Genomic DNA, 27,233 nt, shown 5'->3' with positions numbered 1-27,233 from the left:
GATGAAATGGAGCATAACTGAATGAATGAAATAAGATGATATTTATTTTTTGGATTGGTTAAAAACAAATAGAAATAAACGATATTGGATGAAATACATTTCATGTCATTACATCTTTTTTTTATACAATTTGATTTAGATGGAATGACAAAATTGTTCTATTATATCTTAAAATACCCAAATAATAGAATGACATATTTATTTCATTACGCTCCTTCCACTCCATTTCATCCGCTTCGTTCATTGGATATGACGAGATGAACGGAATGGAATGGAACAGAGTGAGATGAAGCAGAATGAAACAGAGCGGAACGAAGATACCATTTCTATTGTTTGGAAAGTTTAGGACGTAATAAGACAAATTGTTAGTTCCACCCAAATCGAAGGAGAAGGAATGTGGTGGTAAGTGATGAAATGGAATGAAATTCATATCACTCCTTTCCGCTCCGCTCCATCCGTTTTTAAATTATCCAAAAAATGGAATATCATTTTATTTCATTTCATTCCGCTTTGCTCCATCTGATTACATCAATTCAAACGCAGCCTAAGGCTATGTTTGGATTGATGGAACTTAACGGAACAGAGTGGAGCGGAGCGGAATGGAATGGAATATAGATCACATTCCATTGTTTGATTAATTTTTTAAAAATCTTTCACTCCATCACATACACCTCAAATTGGATGGAACAAAAAATAGAGAATTGGATGGAATTGATTCCATCATCTTCCATTCCATTCAATCGATTATTTGCAAATCCAAACAATAGAACCTCATTAATTACCACTTCATTTCATCATATACCACCAATCCAAACATACCCTGAGGGAACAACTTCTCTACCCATCATAAAAAGTTAGGTTGTGTACATTCAATTAATCATAAGATCCCATTTAATTTTAACATATTTAATTAATTATAAAATAGGACAATTGTTTGTTGTTTCTAAGACATTTTACACTAAAGATAACATGAAATCAATCATTTAAGCACAAGATGTGTAAAAAAAGATAAGATAAAATCTAAAATTTAAAAAAAAAAATCAATAAAAAAAGTGGTCTACATAACATTTAATAAACAAGATAAAGGATTTAACCTCTATAACTAGTAATCACAATGGAAAGAGTCATATTTCGACTTTAACCACCAAAGCAAATGAAGTGTTATTCTTTTAGATAACTCCTGCAATTGTTCCGCTTTATTCCATAAAAACACGCATATTTCGCTCTTTCCAAATAACCTAAACAACTGCAAACAAAATAGTGTTCAAAGTTAAACGAACATTTTTTAAAAAAAAACCACCAAGTCCACCATATTGCAAAAGATGATCCCAAACTGTTCCTTGGGATGTCGTAGAGTACTCTAGCCAATTAAGAATAATAGGCCATAACCTACCGAACAAAATCATATGTAACAAACAAATGATCTCTGTCTTCACACAAATTTGATCGTTTGTGGAAAAAATCTTCCTCTAATTAGATTGTCCTTAATCGGGCTACGATTCATAAACAACCGCTAGGAAAAAATAGATACCTTATGTGACATAGTTCCCAACCATACAAATTGAGGATTATCCTCATTGTTGTTGACGTCAGCTTCAAACAAATTTTTATAAGCATTGTTGACCGTGTAGTAAGAAAAGAGGTGTAAAATTCAAACCCATTGATTTTCTATGTCCATCTACAAAACAAGTGAAGATGTTAACTCCTCAATACACTCCCCCACTAACTCTTCCTCCCACACAAGCAACCTCTTACGCAACTTCCATGCCTCACTGTTCTCCCCTACTTCGACTTGTTCATTTCTGCTAGCGTTTCCCTTTTATTCTCAGCTAAATCAAACATCCTACTAAATCTTACATTCAACGATGTACCATCAAGCCAAGCATCTATCCAGAATAGAATAAAAGACACGTCTCTTATTCTTTGATCAATGATATCAAGCAACCACTCTCTATCAACCAACCTGATACCCTCCCTTATGTTTTTCAAATTTCTCCACCAAACAGAACCACCACTACCCCAAAACATAACCGTCCCCCATCCTCACCATAGTGAGCACACAAAACGCTATACCAAATACTTATCGTCTCATTTAGAATCCTCCAATACCATTTATCAAGTAAGGCTAAGTTAAACTTATTCAACCTCCTAACCTCCATTTTCTTTTTTCAAACAAAAAGTATTCCATTTAATTCAAGAAATTTTTTCTCACTCTCTCTCAAAAAAAGCATTAAGAATATATTCAAGAAAAGATATGATACTTAAGGGCGCCTTGAAGAAGGAAAGAAAGTAGACCGAAATGGAGGACATGACAGACTTAATAAGAATCAGACGACTCCCCATAGAGAGAAATCGACTCTTCCACCCCGACAGTCTTCTTTTGACACAATCAATCAAAGGAAGTTAAAAACTAAGCTTCCTACAATCTCCGCCAATAGGCAACCCCAAATACAAAAAGGTAGCCAATCGTGCTAACTGTTCATAACCATCGCTGTCTCATGCAACCAAGATCCTGAGACGTTGACCCCAAACAACATGCTTTTATGAAAGTTAACTTTTAACCCAATATAGCTTTAAAAAGAATCAACGTCGTCTTTAAAGCTCAGGCATTTGCCCAACTTTTAACCCCCACCAATATCGTATCATCAGTAAATTGTAAATGAGAAACAGTAACAACATTTTGCGTCCCCACCTCATATCTTGTACACACTCCTTTTAGCACTACACCATTCATCAAAACGTGTAACCCTTCATTTGCTATTAGAAAGAGGAAAGGGGAAAGCGAGTCACCTTAACAAAGACTTTTTTCCATCTTAAACTCGTCAGTTGGACTCTTGTTCACAAGTATAGAAGTTGTTATTGTAGTGTCCTACCTTGATTTTGTGATAGGCATTGCATTCATTAGCCAATACAAATTATCATTTCATCATCATTTTAATTACTTCATTTTTCATTTTATTCATTTACGAAAAGTCAAGAATATGACAAAAGACAAAAAATAATCACATATAATTTGCGTCATCACACTTCTCATTTACACCTCATTTGATCTCATCTAGTTATATAATGCATCCGAGTTTTAGATTGGAATTGAGACATCTTCATGCTAAATCAAATTTACTCGTACTTTTTACATTTTTCATAATACCTAAACCACATTTTCCCATAATACTATAGCCTATAAGTTAACACCATTTCATTCACAAATGACACCAAGAATCATATGCAAAAATAGTCATAAAGCCTTGCACAAATCACTCTCCAAATTTTAAGTTTCTTCATCTTTAAGAAACTTTGAAAATAAACTTGAAACTCTAAGTTGATTTGTAAATCTCTTCTTGTTAATGAAGAAATTCAAAATCCAATACTAAAAGTATTGTCTCTACATTATACAAATAACTTCATTCAAAATTCGTTGAAAAAAAAATTCATCCCGTTCTTCGTGTTCTTGGACGAATTCATTTAGGTAGCCTTTAATGTTTGTTATTTCGTAAATTTCTTTGCATTATTATATTTTTTTCACTTAATTAGTATCATAATAATCAGATATGTATAAAAGCTCCGTTAATTTTAATTTTAGAAAATCAAGGTTTTGAGTCTCCATAAGTAAAAATGGTAAATCATGAATTATTGCTTGTTTTCAACAAATAATAACACTAATAGCTTCATAACGTATCACTGAACAAGAATCTATAACTCTTTTGGCATGAAAGATGCTCAAATGGTCTAATCGAACAAAAATGGGCCGCACGGTTTTGTTGATTTTCGTGAATCATTTGTTGCTTGGTCGATGATTTTGAGCTTAAATTATTGTTAGTCACATTTTTCTGATCGAAATGGTATATTAGTTTGTTCAAATCCGTAGTGTTTTGAGAATCTTGGATTTTTTTCTATGGATATTTGTTAGTACATTCTTTTTACGGTTCAGCATCAAGATGAAGAAGAAGGACTATTCTCCAGGTCTGATCTCAGCCACTCAGACCGAATGGATGTTGTAGATTACGCCACGTGGCTTTGAGCTTTCCACCCTCTTTTTTAGTTTTGTCCGCCCTCTTGGGCTTTCATATGGGTCCGTCGTGGGTACAATCTTTTTACACCCCCAGTTTTTTCTTGCACTATTTTTTTTTAGTTTATTTTTTATTTTTATTTATTTACTAATTCTTTTGTATTTATTTTGGGGATTTCTTTTTAAACTCCTTAACCTTCTAAGGGCTTCTGGCAAAATTTTCTTTTTATTCTCAAAATTTATAGATGCATCTCCGAACGCACCACATTTCATTTTTTTAGGGGTGTTTTTGGAGATATATTTTCGAATTAACCCGTTGGTGGATTTCGGGAATACATGTCCGAAATAATTATTTCCATAACCAATACCTAAAAACCATAGAAGCTTAACATAAATTTAACATAGATGGTCCAAATTACATCATATTGAAAGTGAAATTTAACATTACATATTGTTATAAACGGGTGGCTAAGGACCAGTGGCGGAGCCAGGAATTTTATGCAGCCTGGGGAAAAACTTTACACCATTGATTATTAATCTGTTTTAATTTTCACACCCTATTTTTACTAATTTTGCCCTTAATTTTGTCCCTAATTTTGTCTAAAAATTAACTATTAAATCGGAGGGAGTACAAAGAAAATAGGGGTTGAGCCCGGGCGCCTGCCCGGGCTAGCTGGGCCTTGGCTCCGCTCCTGCTAATGACGTTGCAACATTTTAATGACATCTTCTCCAGATATTTGAATCTTCGCATTAACTTTAACCGTACCCTTAGTGGAGTATCGATGAAAAGTACTCAACATAACCTTTAAACCGTCACCCGTCTTCAGTGCAAACTGGGTGAACTGCACCTTTCCTTCTGTGTCAAGTGATGGTGAACGATATTCAAGCTTGACTATCTTTCGATTTTCTGGATATTGCAGGAGAGAGTTGAGTATGGTAATCAGCTTGGCGAGCGACATGTCCTCGGAGAACCTAAATTGAAGTGGTGGTTTTGCACCATTGAAGTAAACAAAAGCAAGGTGATGATATGTTGGGTCATCTCTGATTTGCGTTATGTGATGTTGAAGAATTTGTTATATATCCTATTTATAGAAGATTTGGAGCAATTTGGTCCCAAGATTTCTTATCTTGTGTAATGGCATGTTTCGGAGATACACTTCCGAATTCACTCATTATTTTTTAACAAAAAAAGGGTGTTTTTGAATATGCATATTCGAAACATTCCCCGATGTGTTTTTCAAAAAAAAAATCATTTTCGATATGCATTTATGAATGAGTTAATACTACTTTACCCCCCTGCCATATAAGCGAGATTCGGTTTACCCCCCTCTAAAAAAAAAAACTTATTGGACAAACCTTGCAAAATAAAGATTCCATCAATATTGACCCTGATCAGTTTTTTTGGCCAAGATTCTTAGAATCTTGCCTACGTGGCATTTTTGGTAGTGTTGACTGTACAACACATAAGAAATGTGGCACAGTCAGCACTGCCACGTGGAATTTATTATTTTTTTTAATTTTTTTTTGAATTTTTTTTTTAAAATTAATATTTTTTAAAAAAAATTAATTTTTTTTTTAAAATTAATATTTTTTTTAAAAAAAATTAAAAATTTTATTTTTTTAAAATTTAATATTTTTTTACGTTTTTAAAAAATATTTGACAGTACCTGCGGATTTACGTACGGATTTAAAAATACCTGCGGATTCACCAACGGATTTGACAATACCTGCGGATTTACCTACGAATTTGACAATACCTGGGGATTTACCTGCGAATTTACCTGCGGATTTACCTACGAATTTGACAATACCTGCGAATTTACCTGCGAATTTGACAATACCTGCGGATTTACCTACGAATTTGACAATACCTGCGGATTTACCTACGGATTTAAAAATACCTGTGGATTTGACAATACCTGCGGATTTAACTACGAATTTAAAATTACCTGCGGATTTACCTTTAAAAATACATGCGGATTTACCTGCGAATTTGACAATACCTGTGGATTTACCTACGGATTTGAAAATACCTGCGAATTTATATATAATAAAAATAAATTTTAAAAATAATAAAAAAAAGCAGTAAAACAATTTTGGAAAAAAAATTAATAAAAACGTAATTTTTTTTTAATTTTTCCAATTTTTTATAATTCTTTTTCAATTTTTTTATAATTTATATATAATAAATATGTAAAAAAAATATTAAATTTTTTTTTTTAAAAAAATATTAATTTTTTTTTTTTAAAAAAAATTAAAAAAATCAACAAAATTAATAAAAAAATATTAAATTTTTATTAAAAAAAAATTAATAAAAAAATTTTTCAAAAAAAAAAAATTAAAAAAAATAAATTCCACGTGGCAATGCTGACTGTGCCACATAAGCAATGTGCTGTACAGTCAGCACTACCAAAAATGCCACGTAGGCAAGATTCTAAGAATCTTGGCCAAAAAACTGATTAGGGTCAAATTTGATGGAATCTTTATTTTGCAAGGTTTGTCCAATAAGTTTTTTTTTTAGAGGGGGGTAAACCGAACCTCGCTTATATGGCAGGGGGTAAAGTAGTAGTAACCCTTTATGAATTATACATAACCAAAAACAGAAATTATTTAGGCAAAATCAGCACCATGAAAACATAAAAACAATTAAATCGGTAAAAGTAAGCAGCGGTAAAATGTTGAATAGATATATCATAAATGTATACATACAAAAAATGGTTCGATTACATTATAAAATATATCGAATGAATTGTCACCGCTTAAATCTAAAATAGATTCTTTCTTCGACTTCTCCCTATTTGATTCTCTTTCAATCTTTGTCAACTTCTTGAATTCTTCCAACCTTTCCAAAAAGTTATTCGACCAAGTTTCCGCCTCTTTTGCAGAATGTGACGTCCACTCCACTGACCTAGCCGGAATAGGACACTTCGATTTCAAATAAACATGAATAAAATAGAGCGATCTAAGATACCCAATACAAATGAAGCGGCCGTAGGTTTGAACTTGGCTCACACATTTTTTGTTATATGATACCGACAAAGTAATGCATAGGATGTAGGAAACATACTACCAACTGCATTCATAAGGGTGTTATCTCGGTCGGTTACAATGACACTAGGCATATTTTGTGGATCCTTCAACAAACTCTTGCATATGTCTAACGCCCATGTAACGTTGTCTTCTTTCTCACTTTCGAGAAATGCAAATCTAACCAAAAATGTCTTCTCCGTAGAAGTGACACCAACAATTTCTAGAAGCGGAAGCCTATACTTATTGATCTTGTACGTTGAATCAATTATAAGAACGGTTGGAAATGTGTTGAACAACTTGATACTTTCTGTATGAGTCCAAAAAATGTCACGAACACTGACTTTATCATCACACACTCTGTACCTTGAAACATAGAGGTTATCACCCAAAAGTTTAAAAATATGTTGCATTTTGGATCTCGGACCTCGGTTAGCAATATTCTATTTAAAACGTTTATTGTGTACCTGCTTGATATTTGACACATTTTGTGGTCTTTTCCGTTTCAAATTTGCAAGTATATTTCTCGGTGCAACTTTGATTATCGATATTTCTGAAAAATTTTCTTTCTCCTCCGCCTTAAGTGCCTTAAGTCGACCTACAAATTGATTGTAACTTGGTGTCCAACGCATGATTATGCTAACCACAAATGACACTAAACCGCCGCGTATCATCCATCCTACATGATATGTGCAATTTAAATAGACACTAACATTTCCTCGATCTGTTGTCATCATGTTTTAACTTCTTCCAAACTTTTGAAACATATTTTCTACCTCTTTCGCACATCATCATTACAAATGCTTGCTTTCTACTAGTGTCATTGTCGGACCTTCCAATCACAACGCCAAACCCGAGTTTGCTAGCTTCCATTTGGGCCCAGTCAAGCATATGTTGACGAGTATTGAAAACTTGATCATTTGAAAATTGTTTCCCAACATCTATCTCAACAACAATCGTTTTAGCAACATCATTCACCTCATACGGCTTAGAATCATCATTCACCTTGGACGAAACAACTTTGGGAAACATGTTGGGGTGCACCATATCTAAAACAAGCAAAAATATAAAATTTGTTAAGAATTATGCTTCTGTAACAAACAATTTCAGAGATGCACTTCCGAAATAATTTAGGTGAGTTTCGGAAATGCATTTCCAAAGCGACGCAATATTTTGATCCAAAAAAAAGCTCGGATGCAAGGAAATGAGGGATGAAATGATGAAAGTTTACTTGGAATTGCAGCTTTTTATGCTCTCTTTCACTTCATAAAATAATTGAAACTTGGTTTGAAGACGAAAAATGGATTGAGAATGGATGAATTTTTTTTTAGGGTTTTGGTTATGGAGTAAAAAGAGGAGAACGAAATAGTTCATGCAACAAGGTGGTATTTATTGAATTATTTCGAAAATATATCTCCTAAAATATCCCAGAATGTTTTAATTTAACGTTCAAATGTAAATAGGATGTTTTCGAAGATGCATTTCTGAAACGCCTTAAAATTTGATATGAGGTGCGTTTGGAGATGCATCTCCAAAGGGCATTTTGAGGTTTTCAGGGTTTTTTTCACCCCTACAAGATGTAAAAAGAAATTTCCTTTATTTTTAGCATAAGGGCCGTAAGCCCATTTATTTATTTTACTCTCGTTCCACTCTTGTATTGATAGTTCATCCCCCTCTCTTTTATTATTTCATTTTTTATTACTTTATTATTTTTAGTTTATTTTATTGTATTTCTTTTAGTTGATGCATGATTGCTAATTCAAAAAGATAAAATAACTATTAAAATAACCTTTCAAAAAATACTAAAATCAAAGGTGCTTGATCAACATTAAGGACTTTTCAAAAACAAATTTTACATTTTCGAATAAATCAAACGCTTAAACATTTGTTCACCTTCGCGAATAAAATCAATCATTACACCGTCAATCCAAAGACTTTTCAAAAAAATGAAAACCAAACACTTGATCAATATCAAGTCTCTTTTTCATACTAAATTAAATCATTTTCCGCGCAAATGCAATCAAATACTTGGTCAACACCAAGTTCTTTTTCCGCATAAGTAAAAAAGTTTCAAGATCTTTTCATAATAAAATTGGTCGAAAAAGGAATGGTTTGGACATAGTTATCGTTTATGTTTCCCGAGTATTTGGATTGATAGTCGTGTTGTATTGTGGTTCAAATACTTGTCTTCCGTTCAAAACACGTTAATTAAACAAATTTAGTTTGGTCCTTATGGGATGAAAAAGGAATAGTTTGGACGTATTTATCCTCTCTGTTTTTCGAGTATTTTTTATTGCTCGGCGTACTTAGCTTGTGATTAGAATGCGTGTCTCTCACTAAAGAATTATGAATAAATTCGCCTCACAAATTTTCTAAAAAAATTGGGATGAAAAAATAATGGTTTTGGTGTATTTATCCTCTATGTTCCCCGAGTATTTTGATTGCTAGTCGTACTTAGCTTGTAGTTAGAATGCTCGTCTCCTACCTAAAAGCAACCCAAACAATCAAACTATTATTTTTTGCCTTAGCGCGACTCCATAAACTTTTTACTAAGAACATGTTTATCCATTCTATCGCAATGCAAACAAACGTTTAAGCCTCCCACACGCGCGCATACAAGCCATGTTTAACTGCTAGAATGCGATCCAAGCTTATCCATACAGCAATGCAAACAAACGCTTAAGCCTCCCATGCGCGAGTATACAAGCAAAATTTGACTTCTAGAGTGTGACCTATGCATCGTTCATTAAAATAAACCAACACATACATAGTTTTCTACCTGACTGCATAGCCTTGAGTTCCCCAGCGCACTTGGAGATACGTAGAAGCTAGATTTAATGTCTCTTCATGAACTATTTTAAAAATAAAACCAAAAAGAGTATTTTTATACTAAGAACTACGTAGTCTTCAATTCCTCGTTGCACCAAAGGATACGTAGGAGCAAGATTCAACGTCTCGTCAGACACAATAATAATAATAATAATCTAAAAACCCTTTCTTTCTTTCTTTTTCATAACACATAATAATTAAAGGAAATGAATAACATCATGCTAACATTCTTTCGCGGAACTAACTAAATGGTTCCCGTACAACAGATGTGAGAGGTTGTTGAATGCAGTATAGGGCAAGCAACAAAAAAGATTTGGAAATATTGATCCGGGAATTATCGTCCTCAGAGATGGAGAGATGCCATTCAATAGTTTATATAGTTTCGAGCTTGGGTTTGAATGAACGAAAGGTAAACAAAGATATAGACAGGAAAAGAATAAACACATTCTTAGAAGAGAAATAACTTATCAGGAATGTAAATATATTCACTCTTCACAAACATACACTTACCAACCCGTTATACTCAACCTACGATACTCATCTATGTCATCACGTATCTCTCACATAAGCGTCCATCTCTGGAGCACAAACGAGATCATCTCACAACTAAGGTTATCTCTAACGCAAAGTCACGAGAACATCCGTGTTCTCGCGTCGGCGATCTCTCGCGCGCCGCTTAAACACGAAAGCATTACGTACAGATATCCACAGTGAATGCTAGCTCTAAATCTATCTCTAGAGTTCAGAACCAACAGATTATCATCCTAGATAAGGATTCAAGAAGTTTATCTCTAAAGCACCCAAAATCCCCAGCATAGAGCAAAAATCCAGGATAATATCAACACAGATTTGTAAAGCAAGTTAAACATAACATTATAATCGGTAAATATACATAAGATTCAAGTAAATATACAAACAAACCCAACCAAAGAGAAATACACAAAGAAGAAGAGAAATGAACCGAAAATCTCCCGGTTTGTCAGCTCCGTTCGACGCTCAATCCACCCCCGGTCATCCTTATGCAACCTCCGAAGTTGTTTTCTAAGCCAATTCTACTCTAAGAATGAAGTTGATGGTGTTGGGACTCAAAAATACCCAACCCATGACCTAAAAATGTGATTTTGGCCCCTTTTAACGAGCTGCTGTCTTAGCAGGTCCGCTTAGCGGACCCCCTCCGCTCAGCGGACTCAAAATTGCTTCCAGACGCTGATTTGCTCCGCTGGAGCTCCGCTCAGCGGACCCCCTCCGCTTAGCGGAGTCTGCTAAAAATCAGATTTTGTTTTCGCCATAACTCGAGAACCGTAACTCCGAATTGCGCCCGGTTCGAAGCGTTGGAAAGCTTATTCAATGCTCTATCCAATAATTAATGAATGGAAATCAAAATGATGATTTTGGTCATCCTTATTTTGAGTCTTTGGAAGTCCGCTTGACGGTGGCTAAGCGGGCTTTCACCAAAATTGCGAAATCGAAGCCGTGCCTTTGACACTTTATTCCTCAAGGCTCCAATAAGCATGAATACCTATAAAAAAAAGGAAAAACTATCAAATGGTATAAAAGTATATGAAAATACAACTATTCACAAAGTATACGTATTTATACACAAAACGGGAAATTATTCAAACGGTATTAACAAAAGTATCGATAAGTGCCACTATTTACATACACAAAATAAGTACATTTTGGCACTTATCAAACTCTCCTTAACTTGAAACTTTGTTTGTCCTCAAACAATGTCAAATAAATCAAAGAATCAAAAGCAATAAACCAAAGAATCATGAATCAACAAGTTTTGAAAACCAAAAACAAATGTATGGTTCAATATAAAAACGTATAAACAAAGTAAGTACTTACCACTATCCTACAACGAAAACATGTAAGCGAAACAAATCCTAAGCACAGAAAGCATACAAAACATTCTAACACAATACAAGCTATCTCATGAATCACACCTAGCAAAAATTCATCAATGGATTAAGAACACACAAAGGTGAAGGACTTTTAACACTCATCCAACAATCCTGCAAACAAAAGATTAAATTATGCATTCATCCAAAAATCACATTGAAGATATAAAAGCAAGAATCACAAGGAATTTTCAAGGTTGTAATGTGGCTTGGTTAACAAATAAGGGATATGTCCTAAGGCTAATGGAAACAAAAACTTGCCTAAACCTAAGGGAGTGATCAATCCACAAAGTTCCAAGCAACAAAATCTCGATTAAACTTCTTCCTTAACCACAAGTTTCTCAAACCAATCACAATACTTATTAGCACAATTATTCATTTCTCTTTTCTTTTTGTTTTTCAAAACCTTTTCTCCTTTTTTCTTTCTTTTTCTTTTCTTTTCACTTTTTTCTTTTTTTCTTCTTTCTTTTCAACCTCATAGCAACAACCACATAAGTAGCAACCATTTCTCTCCCCAACTTGAATTCAACCACACCATCATATGAATACTCCCTACTTTCTAGGCAAGGTAAAAATTCATACCAAAAATCATGGTTGAGCGTTCAAGAAAAAAAAAATCAATCATCCATGCAAAAATGATAACTAAACACTCAAAGATAAGCATTTAGCAAAAACAACATGGACATTGACAAAAAGGCTCAAAAGGGTTAACAAATGATCACACACTCACAAGGTGAATTGACTATTTGGTTATGGTTGTTGTGCTCAAAATGAAACAAAATGCCTTGATCCTTTTCATGCTTTCATAAAATCAACATAAACAAAAGATTAAGCATAATAAAATCCAGTTAAAACAAAGATTGTGGCCTCCAGCATATGTAAACAATGGAAAGCTTCCTCACATTTATGGTTTGGGAACTAAAGTGATTCAATCAATAAGCAAGTAATGCAAAAGAATGAATGGTATGGTAATTGTACAAATGAAAAGTTTCCTAAACATGTTATGCTATAGAAAGCGATAAATGAGTACCTTGAATGATACAACTTCAAAAATAATATCCTACCATACACCTGTAAGTTGAAACACTCAAGCTCTGGAAAATCACCTCAAAAATCTTCGAATTACCGAACAAAATTTGAGTACAAACAACCAACAAAAGAATTAGAAAAACAAAACTAATATATACTATTAATTAGCCTTGGTGAGAGTGGAAAAAATGAGTGAACCAAGTGGAATGGGAACCCCACTGGTACAGAGCAGAAAAACAAAATTCTGCTATGCTCGCTTAGCGGAGCTGAGCTCGCTTAGCGGGCACATCAGAACTCAGAAAAATCAGAATTGCACCAGCTGTTTCAATCACTCGCCACTTCACCTAAATACCTCATAAATAGAAATATAAACAATATTTACAACCGTTGGGGTGCCTCCCAACAAGCGCTTGTTTTACGTCGTTAGCTCGACGCCTTTATTGTTTCGGTGTTTGGAAAGTAGCTTCCTCTCGTCATGCCATGGTGACGTCTCACCGCACAAGCCTAAAGAAAGTGTCCTAACCAAAGCACTCAACAAATGTTACAGGTACAAATATATACAATGATTAAACGAACATAAAGGAAAACACAAGTATACAAATATGTACATGAACAAACACATATATACAAACATGAAACACTTATAACTATTAACATACACAAAGAGAAAGTTGGTGAATGTTGGATGCACGAGTTGAAAAGTGAAGATTTGTAAGTAAAGAGTTAATCCGAGATCAACATGTTTCACCAACATTCACCAACAAAAGTATACTTGTATGTAACATATACAAGTAAAACTATATGGTGAACATAAACAAGTAAACATGTACAAGTAAGTATATATACAAGTGAAACTATACAATATATACGATATATACAAAGCTCAAAACCACGAAAACTATTGCGATGCAATCATAACCATCCCCGGCAACGGCGCCATTTTGTTGAATGCAGTATAGGGCAAGCAACAAAAAAGATTTGGAAATATTGATCCGGGAATTATCGTCCTCAGAGATGGAGAGATGCCATTCAATAGTTTATATAGTTTCGAGCTTGGGTTTGAATGAACGAAAGGTAAACAAAGATATAGACAGGAAAAGAATAAACACATTCTTAGAAGAGAAATAACTTATCAGGAATGTAAATATATTCACTCTTCACAAACATACACTTACCAACCCGTTATACTCAACCTACGATACTCATCTATGTCATCACGTATCTCTCACATAAGCGTCCATCTCTGGAGCACAAACGAGATCATCTCACAACTAAGGTTATCTCTAACGCAAAGTCACGAGAACATCCGTGTTCTCGCGTCGGCGATCTCTCGCGCGCCGCTTAAACACGAAAGCATTACGTACAGATATCCACAGTGAATGCTAGCTCTAAATCTATCTCTAGAGTTCAGAACCAACAGATTATCATCCTAGATAAGGATTCAAGAAGTTTATCTCTAAAGCACCCAAAATCCCCAGCATAGAGCAAAAATCCAGGATAATATCAACACAGATTTGTAAAGCAAGTTAAACATAACATTATAATCGGTAAATATACATAAGATTCAAGTAAATATACAAACAAACCCAACCAAAGAGAAATACACAAAGAAGAAGAGAAATGAACCGAAAATCTCCCGGTTTGTCAGCTCCGTTCGACGCTCAATCCACCCCCGGTCATCCTTATGCAACCTCCGAAGTTGTTTTCTAAGCCAATTCTACTCTAAGAATGAAGTTGATGGTGTTGGGACTCAAAAATACCCAACCCATGACCTAAAAATGTGATTTTGGCCCCTTTTAACGAGCTGCTGTCTTAGCAGGTCCGCTTAGCGGACCCCCTCCGCTCAGCGGACTCAAAATTGCTTCCAGACGCTGATTTGCTCCGCTGGAGCTCCGCTCAGCGGACCCCCTCCGCTTAGCGGAGTCTGCTAAAAATCAGATTTTGTTTTCGCCATAACTCGAGAACCGTAACTCCGAATTGCGCCCGGTTCGAAGCGTTGGAAAGCTTATTCAATGCTCTATCCAATAATTAATGAATGGAAATCAAAATGATGATTTTGGCCATCCTTATTTTGAGTCTTTGGAAGTCCGCTTGACGGTGGCTAAGCGGGCTTTCACCAAAATTGCGAAATCGAAGCCTTGCCTTTGACACTTTATTCCTCAAGGCTCCAATAAGCATGAATACCTATAAAAAAAAGGAAAAACTATCAAATGGTATAAAAGTATATGAAAATACAACTATTCACAAAGTATACGTATTTATACACAAAACGGGAAATTATTCAAACGGTATTAACAAAAGTATCGATAAGTGCCACTATTTACATACACAAAATAAGTACATTTTGGCACTTATCAGAGGTGCTAATATCTTTCCCTTGCATAACTGACTCCCGAACCCGTTTTTGGTTGCGACGACCATTCTTTTATGTTAAGGGTTTCAGCGATATTTTTCCTTTCCTTTCGAATGAATAAGTTTCGGTAGATACTCTATTGTATTTTGAGCGTTCCTATGCAAGGGTATTTATCGCGTCGTGACACGTAGTAATACACTCTAATATCCACTCCCGCCACATATATAGAAAATTCATTTTACATATAAATCACTACCAAAACCTAACCTTATGTAATAAATTAGGTACAAATTCTAACAAAGCCTAAACTTATGTAATAAATCGCTATCAATTAAGTTGAATGATAAACTACGCTAATAATTTATAACCTAAGCAGGCAATATCCTACTAAAATTAAAATTCAAGAGAGAGAGAGAGAGAGAGAGAGAGAGAGAGAGAGAGAGAGAGAGAGAGAGAGAGAGAGAGAGAATGTGTGTGTGTGTGTATGAGAGAGAGAGAGAGAGACAGAGAGAGTGAGAGAGAGAGAGACAGAGAGAGACAGAGACAGAGAGAGTGAGAGAGAGAGAGAGAGAAAGTACATCGGGATGTATAGTAGTTCATCTCTATCGCCCACGCAAGATCCTACTCCAGTCTTCAATGATTTTTGAATGGAACATGTTTTCTGCCTTTATATTTTGACAAATATTGCAAGAGTTCATACAATCACTAATCCATATCTGGATCTTGACTTGTATACAACATAATGTAAAACTCTTTTGCAAAATATTTACTCGATTCTCGCTTCTTGAATCTTCCAACTTTACAAATCTGCTCACAGTCTTCGTGGGTGACAATCACCCCTTGATCCCACGAATTTCTTGAGCGATGAATTGTCCGAAGATTGTGAAAAATTCCACCTTTTCCGTAGACTTCCACACAGTCACTACCAAGGTCACCTGGAGAGAAGAATTTCCTTATTTTCACAAGAATTTGTCGTTACCAATGACAACAACCTCAATCTTGCAAGCTTCGTGAAAATCTTTACCAAAATCTTCAAGAACGGTTTGTTTCAAGACAAGTCTCCCTCAACAATTATAAATCTCCAAGATTAAGATCTGAAATCAAACTAGAGGTTGAAGATGAAATAATTTTTATTTGTAAGAGTTTGAGTTTTCAAAAAAGATAGGGTTTTGATTTCACAAAATCACAATATAGATTATGAAAAAAAAATTAAAAAAAAAAGATGATAAAAAGAAGTTATATATGCTTGAGATTAAGCACAAAAATGAATGGAAAAATTTAGTTAGATTCAAGTCAAGAACATTTTATGATTTGAGTCAAATGAGCAAGTGGGGTGAAACAAGATCTTATAAAAAAATTGACTCATTTTTTGTGTGATTCGAATCATCTAATAACTCTGATTCGAGTCACAAAGGCTCGTGATTTGAATCACGTATAAGGCTTGGGTTGGGTCAATTTGGGTAGAGCCAAACAGAAAAATATGAAAAATAGTTTTATTCGAGTCAGGTATAAAAGGTGATTAGAATCAAATGAAGCAGAAGCTGACCAGATTTGTTTGATTCGAGTCAAGTGTAACTTGTGATTCAACTCACAGGGCTACCTGATTTGAATCAAGTTAAAATTGTAATTCGAGTCACAGAGTATGAAAAACTTTTGTTTGCTTTTATTCAAGTTAATTCGAGTCAGGATATATGTACATGATTCAAGTCATGCACATAAAATCTTAATTTTTCATGATTTTCAAAATACTTTAATATTTTCCTTTCAACGCATATGATTCTTGTTCCACTAACTCAACCAATTGACTAAAAGCATCATGACAAAACTCAAATACAACCAATTTGAATTATGCATGCTAAAAAACAAATTGATTCAAAACTTGATTCAAAGATGTGCAATCATGAAGGAAACTCAATAAACAATTATAAACGAGACAAAAACGATAAGACAACTAAGAAAGTCGTATTGGATTTCTCTCCCTGAATGTATTAGAGACATGCAACTACAATATCGTTATTGGGCCTTCGACTTTTTAGGCTTTGTGGGAGACCCGGAAAAAATTTCAAATGATTCAAGGCCTTGGTGGAAATAGAATCATCTACTGTATTTAATGATGTTTGCAACTTTCATGGAATCAAAAGGAAAGTGACTATAGCTTACACTCCACAACAAAATGGAGTGTAAAAAAAAAAGAATATGACTCTAAAGAATGTGATTAGAAGCATGTTAGTTGGAAGAAGTGTACCTAAGAATTTTTGGCTTGAAGTAACTACATGGCCTACTGTGTGCTCAATAGGAGTCATACCTTGTCTGGCAATGATATTACTCTAGAAGAAGCATGAAGTGATGTAAAACCATATGTGCATCGTTTTAGATTATTTGGTGGCTTAGCTTTTGTGCACATCCCTAAGTATCAAATGTGTGCACTTAAGAATGAGTGATGAGTCCAAAGCTTACAAGCTCGTTGAAAAGAAAAACATGGTTAGCAGAGACTTTGTGTTTTAAGAGTCAAGAAGGTGTTGGGGGGGAGAGTTTTTACTATGGAGCATTGTACATAGTGTGAGACTAGATACTTTTGTGAGTCCACAATGCTCCCCTCACACTTGTACCGCCGTTGACTCTTTGCAACGGGACACCACTTCCTGGACTTTTCGATACAAGTGAGTCGGTCCCATTCTCGAACCAAAGACTCATGATACCATTTGTTAGGGGAGTTTTTCACTAGGGAACATTGATACATAGTGTAAGATTAGGCGCTTTGTGAGAGACACACCATTTATTCACCCAAAATCTTAAGATTCTCTACCTACTCACACTTGCATTGTTATTCCCACACATTGCAGTATAGTCAACTAGCAATGTTGACGGTGATGAAATTAATGATGAAGATATTAATGAGATTGATGAGCTAAGAGGACAGGTGTGAAGTGGAATTTCGCTATGACATAGTTGGAATTTTCATTCATCAGCAGAAATCTACCAAAGAGATATTGGCAACATTTTGTATGGATCAATGCAATAAAGTTTGTAGGCCTATTAAGATGAGAATGGAAAATATGTAGATGCCACTAACTATAAGCAGATGGTAGGATGCTTGATGTACCTAACTGCCACTTGACATGATCTAACATATTTTGTGTGCTTAATAACCAGATATATGGAGAGGCCTATAGAAATTCACTTGTTTGCAGCATGAAGAATTCTCAGATATCTCAAGGGGACATTGAGCCTTGGTTTTCTATACAAAAGAGGAGTGATGCAAGAGCTTCATCAATGATCATATCCATATTATGTTGGTAACATCGATGATAGGAAAAACACATTAGAGCACATTTTCATGCTTGGTGTAACACCCCATACATACATTGCCTAGGATATACGTATATGGCATTAAAATGGTATTCGAAAATCATAAACATAAGCAGCGGAATAGATAATGTATAAGTACAAGTACAAAAGCCCAAACTGTCATGGCCAAAATACATGAGTTCCAACTAGTACAAATACGTATCCATGGTACAAAAGATGATAGTACAAAAGATCATGAACTACAAAAGAACGCATCGCCAAGAAACATCAACTCAAAGCTAAGCCATCTTACCCTTGCCTCGATCCTGCCTCGAACCACCTGTAAAAAGAATAATTGGAATGGGGTGAGATTACTAAATCTCAGTGAGTCTCCCTATCTTACGGGTTCACTCGGTTCTACAGGGAACATGCAATCAACGGATTCACCGAGAATCCGGGTTATCCTCACGGCTAGGTACAAGCACAAACAAGGTTACACCATCAATGGAAGTCCCATAACTATCCAATGAGGCATCAACAACAACAGGCTTAACGCCATCACAAACAGGTATGAAGACCCGTACCCATGTACGAGGAATCCAGGAGTAAGTTTACGTCCCACTCATTAGGCCACGGCATCCACACCCTCGGTTAGTAACCAAGTACATAGCGTCAAGAGACTTGCACAAGCACATCGCAAGACCAATCGGACACTCTTCCTAAATGGAATCCATCCGAGATGAGTTGTCACCGTGACATTGCCTAAATGGCGTCCGGCCCCATCATTGTCCACACGCAGATGAGTTACGCCGAGTGCAAACACGCCTTCTTGACAATACAAGCCCACCGGGCGAAAGCCTAGTGATCTTGCCTACGTGGCATCACTAGAGGTGAATCGGAAGTAATGTCGCCTACATGGCATTACTTCTCCACCATACCAAGCACGCTGATGTGTAACGCAAGTGTGGAAGTGCCCCCTACGGCCCTCACAAGCACATCTCAATGGTAGCTCAGGTGTGTAGAACATACCGAGAACGCTGATGTGTAACGCAAGTGTGGAAGTGCCCCCTACGGCCCTCACAAGCACATCGCAACGGTAATAAATGTTCTATGCGATTTACCCCCTAATAGTATAGGCCTACTCCGATTCAAGCATAATCACACATCATCGAGATCACACAGCACGGTATCAGCCATCACACAGGCAATCACATTCGAATGTTCAACCGGAACAAACGAAATAAATAATAATAATAATAATAATAATACCACGATATAATCCACACCATTTGTATTTCACAACATACAAGCATATCCAAGGGATTTCATTCGTATCATGGTCTTTTACAATTAAAACATATATCAGAATGCCATACAAGTCATAAGAGGCCTTCGATTTCGATACGAAACGAAACTGCACTCAAATGGGAGAAATATCAATTCTGCATCAGACTAGTTCGCTACAGCGAACTTCTGTTCGCTACAGCAAACTCAAACAGAAGCAAACTTATTCAAATTCAGGTTAGTTCGCTACAGCGAACTCCCAGCGAAGCTTCGATTCGCTACAGCGAATGAAAGTTCGCTACAGCGAATAAATCAATTCTGCTCCCAGGTTTATTCGCTACACAGTTCGCTACAGCGAACCATTCGCTACAGCGAATGAAAGTTCGCTGCAGCGAACTCTGCAAAATCAGCAAAAATGCAGAAACGCATTTGGGGTCCCCAAGCCCCAAATTTCTACATGCAGCCATTGATGATCGAATAATAAGCTATAGTAAACATACATATACTCATTATTACTAAGATGAAGGGTTGGACATGCAATTTGTAAGATCATTGAACATTTACTCTCAAAAACCCTTAACCCCAAACATGGCATTAACCCCATAGAATATCCCAAGGTCTCTATCTATGAGACTCACCTGACTAAGCTGAAGAAGAAGCTGCGAAAATTAGAAGAAGATGAAGGATATTGCTGAATCAAAGGAGCATGCAAGGTAGAAGGTGAAGTTGTGATGTGGGTCTTCCTCCTCTTCCTTCTTGTTTCACGTTTCTTTCCTTTTCTTTCTCCCAAAATTCTGTTTTGTTCCAAAGACAAGAAAATGAACTCAGCCAAACAACCCCTTAAGTCTTAGTGTTAGGTGCAATGACCACAATACCCCCCAACTAGACTTAATTTCCCATGATGCCATTTAGTTACATTCTAACTAAATAGAAAATAAATAGGATATTACATTCTACCTCCCTTAAATAGAATTCGTCCTCGAATTCGAAAACTTACCAGAACAGGTGAGGATACAACTCCCGCATCTCTGACTCGAGCTCCCAAGTAGCTTCGTCAGGACGCGACTCTTCCCATAACACCTTGACAAGAGGTATCTCTTTGCTTCTCAAGGACTTACTAGCATACTCCAGAATACAACATGGATTCGGTTGGAACGAAAGATCTGGTTCTACTTCAATCGTATCTGGCAGGATAGGATGAAATGAATCCTGCACAAACTTCCGCAACTGAGACACATGGAAAACGTCATGCAGCCCGGATAGTGAAGGAGGCAACGCTAACTGGTATGCGACTTCACCTATCTGTCTCATAATCTGATAAGGTCCTACGTATCTCGGGCTACGCTTGCGCGTCTTAAACGGTCCTTTCAACCTCAACCTCGGAGTCACCTTCAAGAACACATGATCTCCTACATCAAATTCCAACGGTCTCCTTCGTTTGTCCGCATAACTCTTTTGTCGATCTTGAGCTTGTTTCATCTTATCTCGGATCATCTTAACCTTCTCTGTGGTTCTTGAATTATCTCCGGTCCAAGAATTCCCTTCTCACCAACTTCAGACCAACATAAAGGGGATCGACATTTCCGTCCATACAAGGCTTCATACGGTGCCATCCCGATACTCGCATGATAACTGTTGTTATACGCGAATTCTATCAAAGGTAAGTTATCTTTCCAATTTCCACCAATTTCCAAGATACATGCCCTCAGCATATCCTCAATGGTCTGAATAGTCCTTTCTGTTTGTCCATCTGTCTGAGGGTGGTTAGAAGTGCTCAAATTCAGATCTGTACCCATCTCTTGATGAAAGGCTTTCCAAAATCGGGAAGTGAACTTCGGATCTCTATCTGACACAATGCTAGAAGGTACACCGTGCAATCTTACAATCTCCACTACAAAAAGCCTCGCAAGGTGAGAAACCTTATGAGTTGTCTTAATCGGTAAGAAATGCGCGGACTTAGTCAAACGGTCCACTATCACCCATATCGAGTCATGCCCACCTAATACCCGTGGTAGTCCCACAATGAAGTCCATGGATATACTGTCCCATTTCCAAACAGGAATATCCAATGGTTGCAACATACCACCGGGCCTTTGGTGCTCTATTTTCACTTGTTGGCAAATCATGCACTGCTCTACATAATTAGCCACATCTCTCTTCATACCAGGCCACCAAAAGTTCCCTTGCAAGTCCTGGTACATCTTGGTCGATCCGGGATGGATGGTGAATTTGCTCTTGTGAGCCTCGTCCAAAATTAATCTCTTTAATTCCGCGTCATTTGGCACACACATCCTTCGTCCAAAAAGAATGAGTTCATCAGATGTACGAATGAACTCTGGAAGGTTTGCTTTAGCCTGCAATTCTACATCATTCCACTGTGCTTGACGGATCCTTTCCCGCAACTCATTCTCAATACACAAGTTACTAATCAACACACCCGTTGGCGCCCACTCAAATTGTAAATCCAAATTTCTAAACTTCTCCATAAGTCCAAACTCCAACATCATCAGTTCTGCAACTTTTATCTCTTTTCTACTCAAGGCATCCGCTACCTTATTAGCTTTACCGGGATGGTACTTCAAATCAAAGTCAAAGTCCTTAAGATATTCCATCCATCTCCTCTGACGCATGTAGAGTTCCTTCTGATCGAAAAGATACTTCAAACTCTTATGATCGCTAAACATCTCAAAGTGAACTCCATACAAATAATGTCGCCACACCTTGAGCGCGAACACAATTGCAGCGAGTTCAAGGTCATGAGTAGGATAATTCTCTTCATGAGATCTCAACTGTCTAGATGCATAAGCTACAACCTGTCCATCTTGCATCAACACTCCACCCAAGCCTTTCTTAGAAGCATCGCAGAACACTTCGTAAGATCGGTTTGGATCTGGGATTACCAACACTGGAGCAGTAGTCAGTTTCTCCTTGAGTTTCCGAAAACTCTTCTCACATTCTAAATTCCATTCGAAAGAAACTTCCTTCCTTGTAAGTCTGGTCAAAGGTAATGCCAATTTGGAAAATCCCATAATGAACCTCCGATAGTAGCCTGCCAAGCCTAGGAAACTACGGACTTCAGTTGCATTCTTGGGTCGTTCCCAATTTATCACTGCTTCTACCTTTGAAGGGTCTACAGCTACGCCGCCGCCAGATATGACATGTCCAAGAAACTTGACTTCGGACATCCAGAACTCACACTTTCTAAACTTCGCAAACAACTGCTTTTCTCTAAGAACCGACAACACAATCCTCAAATGCTCCATGTGCTCTTCAATAGTCCGAGAGTAGATCAAGATGTCATCTATGAAGATTACCACGAACTGGTCCAAATACGGTTGGAACACTCGGTTCATGTAATCCATAAAGACAGCAGGAGCATTGGTTACCCCGAATGGCATAACCAAGAACTCATAATGATCGTATCTCGTCCTAAAAGCAGTCTTAGATACATCCGAACTCTTAACCCAAATTTGATGATATCCCGACCTTAGGTCAATCTTCGAGAACACACAGGCTCCTTTCAATTGATCCAGAAGGTCATCAATCCGCGGTAGAGGGTACTTATTCTTTATGGTCACCTTGTTTAGCTGACGATAGTCGACTCACAATCGCATGCTACCGTCCTTCTTCTTTACTAATAAGACTGGGGCTCCCCATGGAGAAACACTAGGACGAATGAAGTGTTTCGCCAACAACTCCTCTAACTGACTCTTCAACTCTCTTAGCTCAGCAGGAGACATTCGATAAGGGGCAATAGAAACTGGAGCGGTACCCGGAACAAGATCAATAGAGAATTCAACTTCCCTTTCCGGCGGAAGAGAAGTAACATCCTCAGGAAAAACATCGGAAAATTCACACACAATTGGAATCTCCGATACACTCTTCTTGTCCTTGGAGTCCGACGTAAGAACCAAAAGGAAAGACTTCTCTTGAGCAAAAAGGTAATTGATCATGTTAACCGTACCTTCAAGAAGATGTTCAATGGCATCGGTTGGTGTAGTCTCCTCAGCAGGAATGAAGATAGCCTTCTCTTTACAACCGATGTACACCGAGTTAGCCGTCAACCAGTCCATACCCAGTACTACATCGATCTTCTTAAGCGGTAGACAAATAAGGTCAATCAAGAATCTACGACCATTGAAGTTAATAGAACACTCCTTGCAAATTTCTCGAGCTTCTACTACATCATCAGTAGCCGAAGAAATAACCATAGGATTTGGAAGGAAACTTGTCTCAAAACCAAGCCTTCGCACACAATGATAAGAGATAAAAGAATGTGTCGCTCCACAATCTACTAATACAAACAAGGGTTGATTATTGACATAACACGTACCAGGTAAAAACACGGCCCTTAGTCTTCTCAGGAACATTTGGGGCAGTACAATCCCTCGCGATATGTCCTGGCTAATGACACCTGAAACAGACCCCAACATCTGGTCTACAATGCCCAAAATGTTTCCTGTTGCACTTCCCACATTGTGGAGGTGGATTAGAGCGATCCCTGTAAACTGGTTTCTTCATAGATGGAGAATTGCAGGGTTTCAAATGTTGTCCCGATCTCCCTTGATCCCTACGAACCGGCTTGTTCTGCTCTTTCTCTTCCTGAACCCTCTTTAATGTGTTTTCAGTAACATAGCTTTGCCTCAAACACTCAGCATAAGTGGTAAACTCCCTCTGAGACACACTGTGTACAATATCAGCATTCAGCCCCATAAGGAACTGATCAATCTTCCACAACTCATCTGGTGCATAAGCTGCTTGTCTAGAATAAGCAGCCATGTCCTCAAACTTCTCAGCATATTCAGACACCGACATGTTGCCTTGTTTGAAGGACTGAAACTCACGCTCCTTCAAAGCAAGCACACTGTTGGGGTAGTACTTCTCCAAGAAAGCTGTCTTGAAATGTTGCCAATCCTTTGGGATTCCTTGATTAGTGAAATACGTAGACTCCGTATTCCACCATCTACCTGCTGGTCCCTTTATTTTCTGAGCAGCAAAGATCACCTTCTCTTCCTTTGTGCACTGAATAGCCTGGAATATCATCTCCATAGCATATAGCCAATCATGAGCAATCACAGGATCTAAACCACCCAAGAACTCTGGCGGATCCATCCGAAAGAAGGCACGAAAGTCAGGCCCTGCTGCAGTCTGAGGAGTAGGAGCAGGAGCGGTTGGTTGTTGCCCTTGCATGCCTTGCATCATTTGCATCATCATTTGATTCTGCTGCTGCATCTGTTGCATTATCTGCACCCAAGGCACACCCGCATTCTCAGTTTCAGGCTCAGTCTCCACATTCCTCGTCCTGGGCCTTCCGGGACCTCTGCGTCGATCAGCCATCTTCCTGTTTGTCCTACACACGGAATCAAGTTTATCAGGCTTAATGCCATAAGTAAGACATAAGGAATCATGCCGACACTACACATATGAGGCAGAATTATGCTGACTTATGATGTTTCGTGGCAAAGCCGAGGTTCGACCTGCTGATACCAACTGTAACACCCCATACATACATTGCCTAGGATATACGTATATGGCATTAAAATGGTACTCGAAAATCATAAACATAAGCAGCGGAATAGATAATGTATAAGTAAAAGTACAAAAGCCCAAACTGTCATGGCCAAAATACATGAGTTCCAACTAGTACAAATACGTATCCATGGTACAAAAGATGATAGTATAAAAGATCATGAACTACAAAAGAACGCATCGCCAAGAAACATCAACTCGAAGCTAAGCCATCTTACCCTTGCCTCGATCCTGCCTCGAACCACCTGTAAAAAGAATAATTGGAATGGGGTGAGATTACTAAATCTCAGTGAGTCTCCCTATCTTACGGGTTCACTCGGTTCTACAGGGAACATGCAATCAACGGATTCACCGAGAATCCGAGTTATCCTCACGGCTAGGTACAAGCACAAACAAGGTTACACCATCAATGGAAGTCCCATAACTATCCAATGAGGCATCAACAACAACAGGCTTAACGCCATCACAAACAGGTATGAAGACCCGTACCCATGTACGAGGAATCCAGGAGTAAGTTTACGTCCCACTCATTAGGCCACGCCATCCACACCCTCGGTGAGTAACCAAGTACATAGCGTCAAGAGACTTGCACAAGCACATCGCAAGACCAATCGGACACTCTTCCTAAATGGAATCCATCCGAGATGAGTTGTCACCGTGACATTGCCTAAATGGCGTCCGGCCCCATCATTTTCCACACGCAGATGAGTTACGCCGAGTGCAAACACGCCTTCTTGACAATACAAGCCCACTGGGCGAAAGCCTAGTGATCTTGCCTACGTGGCATCACTAGAGGTGAATCGGAAGTAATGTCGCCTACATGGCATTACTTCTCCACCATACCAAGCACGCTGATGTGTAACGCAAGTGTGGAAGTGCCCCCTACGGCCCTCACAAGCACATCGCACTGGTAGCTCAGGTGTGTAGAACATACCGAGAACACTGATGTGTAACGCAAGTGTGGAAGTGCCCCCTACGGCCCTCACAAGCACATCGCAACAGTAATAAATGTTCTATGCGATTTACCCCCTAGTAGTATAGGCCTACTCCGATTCAAGCATAATCACACATCACCGAGATCACACAGCACGGTATCAGCCATCACACAGGCAATCACATTCGAATGTTCAACCGGAACAAACGAAATAAATAATAATAATAATAATAATACCAGGAAATAATCCACACCATTTGTATTTCACAACATACAAGCATATCCAAGGGATTTCATTCATATCATGGTGTTTTACAATTAAAACATATATCAGAATGCCATACAAGTCATAAGAGGCCTTCGATTTCGATACGAAACGAAACTGCACTCAAATGGGAGAAATATCAATTCTGCATCAGACTAGTTCGCTACAGCGAACTTCTGTTCGCTACAGCGAACTCAAACAGAAGCAAACTTATTCAAATTCAGGTTAGTTCGCTACAGCGAACTCCCAGCGAAGCCCCGATTCGCTACAGCGAATGAAAGTTCGTTACAGCGAATAAATCAATTCTGCTCCCAGGTTTATTCACTACACAGTTCGCTACAGCGAACCATTCGCTACAGCGAATGAAAGTTCGCTGCAGCGAACTCTGCAAAATCAGCAAAAATGCAGAAACGCATTTGGGGTCCCCAAGCCCCAAATTTCTACATGCAGCCATTGATGATCGAATAATAAGCTATAGTAAACATACATATACTCATTATTACTAAGATGAAGGGTTGGACATGCAATTTGTAAGATCATTGAACATTTACTCTCAAAAACCCTTAACCCCAAACATGGCATTAACCCCATAGAATACCCCAAGGTCTCTATCTATGAGACTCACCTGACTAAGCTGAAGAAGAAGCTGCGAAAATCAGAAGAAGATGAAGGATATTGCTGAATCAAAGGAGCATGCAAGGTAGAAGGTGAAGTTGTGATGTGGGTCTTCCTCCTCTTCCTTCTTGTTTCACGTTTCTTTTCTTTTCTTTCTCCCAAAATTATGT

At 37.5% G+C, this 27,233-nt stretch overlaps 1 protein-coding gene across 1 annotated transcript; it reads right to left on the bottom strand.

Moving 5' to 3' along the window:
- Positions 1-7,014: 7,014 nt before the first annotated feature.
- Positions 7,015-8,080, bottom strand: LOC131658266 (uncharacterized). Its single transcript, XM_058927578.1, has 3 exons — positions 7,810-8,080; positions 7,501-7,712; positions 7,015-7,284 (listed from the first exon to the last, which is right to left on the bottom strand). The coding sequence occupies exons 1-3, from the start codon at positions 8,078-8,080 to the stop codon at positions 7,015-7,017; spliced, it is 753 nt and encodes a 250-aa protein (XP_058783561.1).
- Positions 8,081-27,233: the final 19,153 nt, after the last annotated feature.

This window comes from Vicia villosa, linkage group LG3, assembly GCF_029867415.1.
Source record: "Vicia villosa cultivar HV-30 ecotype Madison, WI linkage group LG3, Vvil1.0, whole genome shotgun sequence".
NCBI lineage: Eukaryota > Viridiplantae > Streptophyta > Magnoliopsida > Fabales > Fabaceae > Vicia > Vicia villosa.
Note: the sequence above shows the minus strand (reverse complement) of the source record. Positions and strands in the feature narration are given on the sequence as shown.

Excerpts from the sequence above, each read along its gene's own strand:
- LOC131658266 (XM_058927578.1), bottom strand. The coding sequence starts at position 8,080 with ATGGTGCACCCCAACATGTTTCCCAAAGTTGTTTCGTCCAAGGTGAAT. Across the intron at positions 7,713-7,809 it reads AATGATGATGTGCGAAAGAG|GATGGATGATACGCGGCGGT; the intron begins GTAGAAAATATG and ends CATATCATGTAG. Across the intron at positions 7,285-7,500 it reads ATGTGTCAAATATCAAGCAG|ATCAATAAGTATAGGCTTCC; the intron begins GTACACAATAAA and ends TCAACGTACAAG.